At 41.0% G+C, this 12,074-nt stretch overlaps 1 protein-coding gene across 4 annotated transcripts in view; it reads left to right on the top strand.

Annotated features, from left to right (window-relative positions):
* Nucleotides 1-12,074, top strand: part of usp20 (ubiquitin specific peptidase 20) — a 46,965-nt gene that overhangs the window by 10,058 nt on the left and 24,833 nt on the right. For all 4 annotated transcript variants that reach the window (XM_062958912.1, XM_062958914.1, XM_062958911.1 and 1 more), the window contains exons 5-8: nt 4,447-4,578; nt 8,037-8,133; nt 8,212-8,281; nt 12,050-12,074. The exon at nt 12,050-12,074 is cut by the window's right edge and continues 89 nt beyond it. In XM_062958912.1, coding sequence (XP_062814982.1) covers nt 4,447-4,578; nt 8,037-8,133; nt 8,212-8,281; nt 12,050-12,074 — 324 coding nt within the window. The remainder of the gene's footprint in view (nt 1-4,446; nt 4,579-8,036; nt 8,134-8,211; nt 8,282-12,049) is intronic.

The raw sequence follows: 12,074 nt of genomic DNA, 5'->3' as shown, positions 1-12,074 counted from the left end.
AACTATAGTAAGAAACACTGGGGTGTCTGTGGTGGAGGAAAAACATAAAATCTAGGATGAAATTGTCCTCGTATGAAAGGCTTCACGGGTGGTGTTTGTGGAGGACGTAGGCAGGGCTCTTGGACGTGTTCACGGCGCTCGCTATAACCTGCAATGTCATTGGCGAGAGGGCCATTGGTGTTTCCTGTGTAGTGAGAACTATAGTAAGAAACACTGGGGTGTCTGTGGTGGAGGAAAAACATAAAGTCTAGGATGAAATTGTCCTCGTATGAAAGGCTTCACGGGTGGTGTTTGTGGAGGACGTAGGCAGGGCTCTTGGACGTGTTCACGGCGCTCGCTATAACCTGCAATGTCATTGGCGAGAGGGCCATTGGTGTTTCCTGTGTAGTGAGAACTATAGTAAGAAACACTGGGGTGTCTGTGGTGGGTGAAAAACATAAAGTCTAGGATGAAATTGTCCTCGTATGAAAGGCTTCACGGGTGGTGTTTGTGGAGGACGTAGGCAGGGCTCTTGGACGTGTTCACGGCGCTCGCTATAACCTGCAATGTCATTGGCGAGAGGGCCATTGGTGTTTCCTGTGTAGTGAGAACTATAGTAAGAAACACTGGGGTGTCTGTGGTGGAGGAAAAACATAAAATCTAGGATGAAATTGTCCTCGTATGAAAGGCTTCACGGGTGGTGTTTGTGGAGGACGTAGGCAGGGCTCTTGGACGTGTTCACGGCGCTCGCTATAACCTGCAATGTCATTGGCGAGAGGGCCATTGGTGTTTCCTGTGTAGTGAGAACTATAGTAAGAAACACTGGGGTGTCTGTGGTGGAGGAAAAACATAAAGTCTAGGATGAAATTGTCCTCGTATGAAAGGCTTCACGGGTGGTGTTTGTGGAGGACGTAGGCAGGGCTCTTGGACGTGTTCACGGCGCTCGCTATAACCTGCAATGTCATTGGCGAGAGGGCCATTGGTGTTTCCTGTGTAGTGAGAACTATAGTAAGAAACACTGGGGTGTCTGTGGTGGGTGAAAAACATAAAGTCTAGGATGAAATTGTCCTCGTATGAAAGGCTTCACGGGTGGTGTTTGTGGAGGACGTAGGCAGGGCTCTTGGACGTGTTCACGGCGCTCGCTATAACCTGCAATGTCATTGGCGAGAGGGCCATTGGTGTTTCCTGTGTAGTGAGAACTATAGTAAGAAACACTGGGGTGTCTGTGGTGGAGGAAAAACATAAAATCTAGGATGAAATTGTCCTCGTATGAAAGGCTTCACGGGTGGTGTTTGTGGAGGACGTAGGCAGGGCTCTTGGACGTGTTCACGGCGCTCGCTATAACCTGCAATGTCATTGGCGAGAGGGCCATTGGTGTTTCCTGTGTAGTGAGAACTATAGTAAGAAACACTGGGGTGTCTGTGGTGGAGGAAAAACATAAAGTCTAGGATGAAATTGTCCTCGTATGAAAGGCTTCACGGGTGGTGTTTGTGGAGGACGTAGGCAGGGCTCTTGGACGTGTTCACGGCGCTCGCTATAACCTGCAATGTCATTGGCGAGAGGGCCATTGGTGTTTCCTGTGTAGTGAGAACTATAGTAAGAAACACTGGGGTGTCTGTGGTGGAGGAAAAACATAAAATCTAGGATGAAATTGTCCTCGTATGAAAGGCTTCACGGGTGGTGTTTGTGGAGGACGTAGGCAGGGCTCTTGGACGTGTTCACGGCGCTCGCTATAACCTGCAATGTCATTGGCGAGAGGGCCATTGGTGTTTCCTGTGTAGTGAGAACTATAGTAAGAAACACTGGGGTGTCTGTGGTGGAGGAAAAACATAAAATCTAGGATGAAATTGTCCTCGTATGAAAGGCTTCACGGGTGGTGTTTGTGGAGGACGTAGGCAGGGCTCTTGGACGTGTTCACGGCGCTCGCTATAACCTGCAATGTCATTGGCGAGAGGGCCATTGGTGTTTCCTGTGTAGTGAGAACTATAGTAAGAAACACTGGGGTGTCTGTGGTGGAGGAAAAACATAAAGTCTAGGATGAAATTGTCCTCGTATGAAAGGCTTCACGGGTGGTGTTTGTGGAGGACGTAGGCAGGGCTCTTGGACGTGTTCACGGCGCTCGCTATAACCTGCAATGTCATTGGCGAGAGGGCCATTGGTGTTTCCTGTGTAGTGAGAACTATAGTAAGAAACACTGGGGTGTCTGTGGTGGAGGAAAAACATAAAATCTAGGATGAAATTGTCCTCGTATGAAAGGCTTCACGGGTGGTGTTTGTGGAGGACGTAGGCAGGGCTCTTGGACGTGTTCACGGCGCTCGCTATAACCTGCAATGTCATTGGCGAGAGGGCCATTGGTGTTTCCTGTGTAGTGAGAACTATAGTAAGAAACACTGGGGTGTCTGTGGTGGAGGAAAAACATAAAGTCTAGGATGAAATTGTCCTCGTATGAAAGGCTTCACGGGTGGTGTTTGTGGAGGACGTAGGCAGGGCTCTTGGACGTGTTCACGGCGCTCGCTATAACCTGCAATGTCATTGGCGAGAGGGCCATTGGTGTTTCCTGTGTAGTGAGAACTATAGTAAGAAACACTGGGGTGTCTGTGGTGGGTGAAAAACATAAAGTCTAGGATGAAATTGTCCTCGTATGAAAGGCTTCACGGGTGGTGTTTGTGGAGGACGTAGGCAGGGCTCTTGGACGTGTTCACGGCGCTCGCTATAACCTGCAATGTCATTGGCGAGAGGGCCATTGGTGTTTCCTGTGTAGTGAGAACTATAGTAAGAAACACTGGGGTGTCTGTGGTGGGTGAAAAACATAAAGTCTAGGATGAAATTGTCCTCGTATGAAAGGCTTCACGGGTGGTGTTTGTGGAGGACGTAGGCAGGGCTCTTGGACGTGTTCACGGCGCTCGCTATAACCTGCAATGTCATTGGCGAGAGGGCCATTGGTGTTTCCTGTGTAGTGAGAACTATAGTAAGAAACACTGGGGTGTCTGTGGTGGAGGAAAAACATAAAATCTAGGATGAAATTGTCCTCGTATGAAAGGCTTCACGGGTGGTGTTTGTGGAGGACGTAGGCAGGGCTCTTGGACGTGTTCACGGCGCTCGCTATAACCTGCAATGTCATTGGCGAGAGGGCCATTGGTGTTTCCTGTGTAGTGAGAACTATAGTAAGAAACACTGGGGTGTCTGTGGTGGAGGAAAAACATAAAGTCTAGGATGAAATTGTCCTCGTATGAAAGGCTTCACGGGTGGTGTTTGTGGAGGACGTAGGCAGGGCTCTTGGACGTGTTCACGGCGCTCGCTATAACCTGCAATGTCATTGGCGAGAGGGCCATTGGTGTTTCCTGTGTAGTGAGAACTATAGTAAGAAACACTGGGGTGTCTGTGGTGGAGGAAAAACATAAAGTCTAGGATGAAATTGTCCTCGTATGAAAGGCTTCACGGGTGGTGTTTGTGGAGGACGTAGGCAGGGCTCTTGGACGTGTTCACGGCGCTCGCTATAACCTGCAATGTCATTGGCGGGAGGGCCATTGGTGTTTCCTGTGTAGTGAGAACTATAGTAAGAAACACTGGGGTGTCTGTGGTGGAGGAAAAACATAAAATCTAGGATGAAATTGTCCTCGTATGAAAGCCTTCCCTTGGATGTTGAGCAGGATGGTGTTTGTGGTGGATATTAGGTCCAGTGGTTTTGTTGTTTACTCCATAGTAAAACATCACATTACATTTTTATGTATATAGATTGTGAACTTTTAAAATTTTACTTTTTATCCTGACAATTATTATTATTATTATTACTATTATTATTCCATAGCTTTTCTCTCAAGGCTGAGATCCAAAGGGGTCTGGCTCCCTTAATCTGTATATTATTATTATTATTATTATTATTATTATTATTATTATTATTATTATTATTATTATTATTATTCCATAGCTTTTCTCTCAAGGTCAAGATCCAAAGGGGTCCAGCTCTCTTAATCTGTATATTATTATTATTATTATTATTATTATTATTATTATTATTATTATTATTATGCAATTCCACATTGCGTGATTCCTTCGGCCTCCTTTCCTCTATAGAGACATCTTGTTTTTTTTGTTTTATTATTGTTAAGGCCATGCAATATATAATTATTTTGGATTCTCTTTTCTGATTTTTTTAAATATTTGCATTGGCATAGTGAGCTTCTATGGTTGTAAGAAACACTGGGATATCTGTGGTGGAGGAAAAACATAAAATCTAGGATGAAACTGTCCCCGCAGGAAAGCCTTCCCTTGGGTTGTGTTTGTGGAGGACTATTTGTGTAAGTGGACATCCCAGCCACACACATATATATATACATTTTTTCACTTTTATTATGTGTATATATTATGTTTATTTATACCGCGAAAGATTCAAGAGTTTGTAGAATATGGTAATTTTCCTCGGTGACATTGAATCCGGCACATTAACTCCTCTTTTGCACCCGCTAGGCCAAAAAGCACAACCTGACGGTCAACCTGACCACGTTCCGCGTCTGGTGTTACGCCTGCGAGAAAGAGGTTTTCCTGGACCAGCGACTGGCTTCTCCCTCGCCAGCCCCACCCTCAAAATGCGGGGAACAGGTGAGCCCCCCAGCCCCAGGTGAACTTACCTTTTGCTGTTTTGCCTTTGCAAAACAGGATCTAAAAATAAAGTTATTATTATTACCATATATACGCGAGTATAAGCCAACCCGAATATAAGCCAAGGGTGGGAAATGAAGCAGCTACTGGTCAATTTCAAAATAAAAATAGATACCAATAAAATTACATTAATCAAGGCATCAGTAGGTTAAATCTATATCTATCTATATATATAAAAGGCTTTTGGCATCACGGCAACTCACAAAACAACAAAACCCAACACCCCCCAAACTCTAAAATTGGCAACACAATCCATCATCCCTGCCTCCAGTAAGATACAACACAATCACACAAAAAACACAATCACAACACCAAAAAAAGGCCAAAACCCACAACAGGCAATGTACGCATGCGCGCGGAACTTAAAGTATTTTTCGAGACAGGGACCATGGGCGGGAACTTCTACTATTGTTATTCTTATTGCCATGTTTTCTATATTTTGTAATATATACATATAATACAAAATAATAAATACAGCCAGACATTGGAGCTGCAAGGATATTCAGTGCAATTCAACCAGACCAAGAAAAGATTAACCTTCGTAAAAGGCGACCAGGCTTTGAAACAGTGATACAACTCTGAAGCTGACCAACCAAAGATTTCCCCTAGGTAGCAAGCACCCAGGCTTTGAACTACCGAGGCTATTCATTACAATTCTACCACCCCAAAAAGACATTCCCCTAAAAGGCAACTACCTAACCTTCCAAGCAGCAAGCCTATTCCTTTCTATTCCACCTCACCAAACAAGGATTCACATAACAGAATGGACAGGCTTTCAGGCTACAAAGCTATTCACTGTTATTCCACCTACCTAACAAAGAATTCCCATACGCCACAGCAACGCGTGGCCAGGCACATCTAGTATACATATATAAATGTAATGTATTTATTTATTTGTTTATTTATTTATTTACTACATTTATATGCCACTCTTCTCACCCCGAAGGGGACTCAGAGCTGCTTACAAATTAAATTAACATACAATATTATATTATTACCATAGTACAATACGGGTAATAAATTACTATATTGTACTGTATCAATATATTGTAATATTATTAGTTATATTACATGTAAAATATAATATATAATTCATATTATTATATTGTATTATTAGTATTATATTGTATTGCAATATAATATTATGAATATTATATGTATATACAATATGTTATAATTATTATATATTATTGTAAATTATATTGTATATATATGTATACAGTAGAGTCTCACTTATCCAACATTCACTTATCCAACATTCTGGATTATCCAAGCCATTTTTGTAGTCAATGTTTTCAATGCATCGTGATATTTTGGTGCTAAATTCGTAAATACAGTAATTACAACATAACATTACTGCATATTGAACTACTTTTTCTGTCAAATTTGTTGTATAACATGATGTTTTGGTGCTTAATTTGTAAAATCATAACCTAATTTGATGTTTAATAGGTTTCTCCTTAATCTCTCCTTATTATCCAACATATTCACTTATCCAACGTTCTGTCGGCCCGTTTAGCTTGGATAAGTGAGACTCTACTGTATTATTAGTAATATTACATTTAATATATAATATATAATTAATATTATATTATATTATTAATTAATATAATATTGTATTACATTATAATATTATTATCAATATTATAAGTACATACAATATATTGTATATTTATAAATTATTATATATTATGTATATGTATATAAAATTAGCACAGCATGTTGCTATGGCACAGGAGACAAGATGGAACTGTAGTTTGTAGGACTGAGTAAACAACAAAACCACTAAACCAGTGGGTTCAGGCTTTTGATATCACAAAATCACAAGTCGAACACTTCCCAAGTGTCTAGGACTGTGTGATGTATTTTCGGATGACGCGCGCAGATCCCATTATTATTATTATTATTATTATTATTATTATTATTATTATTATTATTAGTTTTATTCGATACATGACAGGATTAATACATAGAAAACAAGATCACTATGCTGGCTATTATTATTATTATTATTATTATTATTATTATTATTATTATTATTATATCTATATATATAAAAGAGTGATGGCATCAGGGCAGCGGACAAAACAACAAAACTACAGGCCCCCCAACCTCGAAATTTGACAACACAACCCATCATCCACGGCTCTAGGTTGATACAACAAAAAGAAAAGAAAAATAAAGTCCTAATTAGAGGGAGAGGAATAATTGTTTTTATCAAATTGCTGCCAGTTAGAAGGCTAAGCTCCGCCCACTTGGTCTCCTAGCAACCGACTCAGCCCAGGGGACAGGCAGAGTTAGGCTTCACTTAGGCCTCTTCCACAGATTATCTAATTTGCACTGGATTATATGGCAGTGTAGACTAGGCTATATAACCCATTTAGAATCTTATATTATCTGCTTTGAACTGGATTATCTGGACTCCACACTGCCATATAATCCACTTCAGTGTGCATTTTATCCAGCTGTGTAGAAGGGGCCTCATATAATCCAGTTCTAAGCAGATAATATAAGATTATAAATATACAGTAGAGTCTCACTTATCCAACATAAACAGGCTGGCACCTTTAGCCTTGACCTTAACTACCACCAATTGCTCAATACTTTATTTCCCATACCACCAGACTTCGCCACAGCAAAGCGTGGCCGGGCACAGCTAGTATATACAGTAGAGTCTCACTTATCCAACACTCGCTTATCCAACGTTCTGGATTATCCAACACATTTTTGTAGTCAATGTTTTCAATACATCATGATATTTTGGTGCTAAATTCATAAATACAGTAATTAGTACACAGCATTACTGTGTATTGAACTACTTTTTCTGTCAAATTTGTTGTAAAACATGATGTTTTGGTGCTTAATTTGTAAAATCATAATGTAATTTGATGTTTAATTGGCTTTTCCTTAATGCCTCCTTATTATCCAACATATTCCCTTATCCAACATTCTGCCAGCCCGTTTATGTTGGATAAGTGAGACTCTACTGTATATAAAAATGTAATGTGACGTTTTACTATGGAGTAAACAACAAAACCACTCGACCAAATCACACCAAATTTGGCCACAAAAGACATGGTCATCCAAACAAAAAAAACCCCTAGAAAATAAAGTCCAAATCAGAGAATGAGGAAGAGCCGTTTTCAACCCTGGCTGCTGGTCAGAAGGGTAGGCCCTGCTCCTAGCAACCCCCTTGGCCACAATGGTGCCTGGGTACAGCCAGGGTTCAGGCTTTGAAGCTGCAAGGCTATTCGCTGCTATTCCACCTGGCCAACAAAGCAGTCCCATAAGCCACAGCAACACGTGGCCGGGCACAGCTAGTATTCATATAGATATTCTCTGTCTTTATTGTGGAGTGGACATGCCTTTGGTATTGATGTCTACCCGTTTGCTTCCAGGATTCTCCTCCCCCGGCGCATCCTCTAAAGGCCGTTCCGATTGCGGTGGCCGATGAAGGGGAGTCGGAGTCAGAAGACGACGACCTCAAACCGAGAGGTACATTTCCTGTTTCTTTGAAGGGGAAAAGAGCAGCACAACCTTCCTTCTTCTCCTGACCTTTTCCTGCTTTTCTAGGCCTTACAGGAATGAAGAACCTCGGCAACTCCTGTTACATGAATGCGGCGCTTCAGGCCCTTTCGAACTGGTGGGTTTGTTTTGGAGAAGCGCTATTCTTATCCCATCTCATCTGTGGTTTTAAAAATATCTTTTAACTTACTTATTTTATTTATCATATCAGAAACGAATTGAGAGTGGTTAGAATGTATGTGTGTGTACAGTGTTCCCTCACTACTTTGCGGTTCGTCGGCTTCCTTGCAGAGTCTGCATTTTGGGTCATCAGCTGATTTTTCGATCTTGGCCTTAATTGCCCTTGTTCTGCTTCTGGGCTGCAAGGATCAGGCCTTCTGTCTCCTTCTTCAGGGTCCCATTCGTGAGCCAGAGCCAGGTCTTCTATTATTATTATTATTATTATTATTATTAATTGCCTTTGTCCTGATGTCTTGCTCCTGGGCTGCAAGGATCAGGCCTTCTGTCTCCATCTTCAGGGTCCCATTCGTGAGCCAGAGCCAGGTCTTCTATTATTATTATTATTATTATTATTATTATTATTAATTGCCTTTGTCCTGATGTCTTGCTCCTGGGCTGCAAGGATCAGGCCTTCTGTCTCCATCTTCAGGGTCCCATTCGTGAGCCAGAGCCAGGTCTTCTATTATTATTATTATTATTATTATTATTATTATTATTATTAATTGCCTTTGTCCTGATGTCTTGCTCCTGGGCTGCAAGGATCAGGCCTTCTGTCTCCATCTTCAGGGTCCCATTCGTGAGCCAGAGCCAGGTCTTCTATTATTATTATTATTATTATTATTATTATTATTATTATTAATTGCCTTTGTCCTGATGTCTTGCTCCTGGGCTGCAAGGATCAGGCCTTCTGTCTCCATCTTCAGGGTCCCATTCGTGAGCCAGAGCCAGGTCTTCCATTATTATTATTATTATATTATTATTATTGCCTTTGTCCTGATGTCTTGCTCCTGGGCTGCAAGGATCAGGCCTTCTGTCTCCTTCTTCAGGGTCCCATTTGTGAGCCAGAGCCAGGTCTTCTATTATTATTATTATTATTATTATTATTATTATTATTATATTATTATTATTAATTGCCTTTGTCCTGATGTCTTGCTCCTGGGCTGCAAGGATCAGGCCTTCTGTCTCCTTCTTCAGGGTCCCATTCGTGAGCCAGAGCCAGGTCTTCCATTATTATTATTATTATTATTATTATTATTATTATATTATTATTAATTGCCTTTGTCCTGATGTCTTGCTTCTGGGCTGCAAGGATCAGGCCTTCTGTCTCCTTCGTCAGGGTCCCATTCGTGAGCCAGAGCCAGGTCTTCTATTATTATTATTATTATTATTATTATTATTATTATTATTATTATATTATTATTAATTGCCTTTGTCCTGATGTCTTGCTCCTGGGCTGCAAGGATCAGGCCTTCTGTCTCCTTCTTCAGGGTCCCATTCGTGAGCCAGAGCCAGGTCTTCCATTATTATTATTATTATTATTATTATTATTATTATATTATTATTAATTGCCTTTGTCCTGATGTCTTGCTTCTGGGCTGCAAGGATCAGGCCTTCTGTCTCCTTCTTCAGGGTCCCATTCGTGAGCCAGAGCCAGGTCTTCTATTATTATTATTATTATTATTATTATTATTATTATTATATTATTATTAATTGCCTTTGTCCTGATGTCTTGCTCCTGGGCTGCAAGGATCAGGCCTTCTGTCTCCTTCTTCAGGGTCCCATTCGTGAGCCAGAGCCAGGTCTTCCATTATTATTATTATTATTATTATTATATTATTATTAATTGCCTTTGTCCTGATGTCTTGCTTCTGGGCTGCAAGGATCAGGCCTTCTGTCTCCTTCTTCAGGGTCCCATTCGTGAGCCAGAGCCAGGTCTTCTATTATTATTATTATTATTATTATTATTATTATTATTATTATTAATTGCCTTTGTCCTGATGTCTTGCTCCTGGGCTGCAAGGATCAGGCCTTCTGTCTCCTTCTTCAGGGTCCCATTCGTGAGCCAGAGCCAGGTCTTCTATTATTATTATTATTATTATTATTATTATTATTATTATTATTATTATTAATTGCCTTTGTCCTGATGTCTTGCTCCTGGGCTGCAAGGATCAGGCCTTCTGTCTCCTTCTTCAGGGTCCCATTCGTGAGCCAGAGCCAGGTCTTCTATTATTATTATTATTATTATTATTATTATTATTAATTGCCTTTGTCCTGATGTCTTGCTCCTGGGCTGCAAGGATCAGGCCTTCTGTCTCCTTCTTCAGGGTCCCATTCGTGAGCCAGAGCCAGGTCTTCTATTATTATTATTATTATTATTATTAATTGCCTTTGTCCTGATGTCTTGCTCCTGGGCTGCAAGGATCAGGCCTTCTGTCTCCTTCTTCAGGGTCCCATTCGTGAGCCAAAGCCAGGTCTTCCATTATTATTATTATTATTATTATTATTATTATATTATTATTATTAATTGCCTTTGTCCTGATGTCTTGCTCCTGGGCTGCAAGGATCAGGCCTTCTTCAGGGTCCCATTCGTGAGCCATCACCAGGTCTTCTCCTTATCAGCTTTTCCTTCAATTTTGTCAAGGAACTTTCCATGCAATGTTTTGTTGTGCCAGCTGTCAGCTCTAGTTTGTAGTGCGGTTTTCTTGTACTGATTCTGCTCTAGTTTGTGGTGCGGTTTTCTTGTACTGATTCTGCTCTAGTTTGTGGTGCGGTTTTCTTGTACTGGTTTTTTATCTGCTGTGCTTTGAGAAGTTTCTGATTTTTGACTTCAATCAAAGCAGGTTCTTCACTTTGCTTTACATCTTCTGCCAAGGCATGTTCTTCTTCTTCTTTGACTGCTTGTTTTACTTGTAAAGAGAGTCATCTGCCCCCTGATCTTCTAGGCAGATATAGCCGGTCAACATCACTGCGAGGGTGCAGTGAGTGATTAATGGTCATGAGTGACGCTGCTGTCCTCATCCGACGTGTCCGAAAGGATCCGATGGGCTGCTTTCTTTGGTGTGATTAGCTTGGTTTTCTGTCCAAATTGTCCAGTTCCGCCTGTGTCCAGTTTATAATGTATATCTTATGACAGGTATGGCCCAGGTGTTTATAGCCTTGATGGTGTTGCCTCCATTGAGCTTGCTTTTGAGAATTTTTCTGACCCTTTGTGTGTATTCTTTGCTGACCACAGTTTTCACATGTTCTTGCTTGATGTTGTCCAGCTGTAATATGGATATTTATAGGCCTCTGGCTGGTGACACTTTATTGTTTGGCCATTAGGCATATTTATGCCCTCACTTTCCATGATTTTTCCTTTCTTCAATGCCACTGTCGAACATTTGTCCAAACCAAACTCCATGCTGATATCAGTGCTAAAAATTCGGACAGTGTTGGTCAGAGACTGGATTTCAGTTTCCGTTTTCCCATACAGCTTCAGGTCATCCATGTACATCAGATGTGAAATTTTGTGAGATTTCTTAGATGTTTGATAGCCGAGATTTGTTTTTTGTATGATTGTTGGCAGAGGGATCATGGCAATAATGAGAAGCAGAGGGGACAATGAGTCTCCCTGGAAAATTCCTCTCCTGATGTTGACAAGTCCATAGTTTCATTTCCAACAAACAGTTCAGTTTTCCAGTGCTCCATCATGTTTTCAATAAAGGTGCCAACGTTTTTACAAATCCCGATGGCGTCCAGGCACTTGATGATCCAGTTGTGTGGGAGTGAGTCAAAGGCCTTTTTGTAGTCAATCCATATTATTATTATTATTATTATTATTATTATTATTATTATTATTATTATTATTAGGTCCCTGACCACATGTCCCCTTTTCCTGCTCTTTCAGCCCCCCGCTCACACAGTTCTTCCTC

Source organism: Anolis carolinensis, unplaced genomic scaffold, assembly GCF_035594765.1.
Source record: "Anolis carolinensis isolate JA03-04 unplaced genomic scaffold, rAnoCar3.1.pri scaffold_7, whole genome shotgun sequence".
NCBI classification, from domain to species: Eukaryota; Metazoa; Chordata; class Lepidosauria; order Squamata; family Dactyloidae; genus Anolis; species Anolis carolinensis.
The sequence above is the reverse complement of the archived record's forward strand: the minus strand, read 5'-3'. Positions and strand labels throughout refer to the sequence as shown.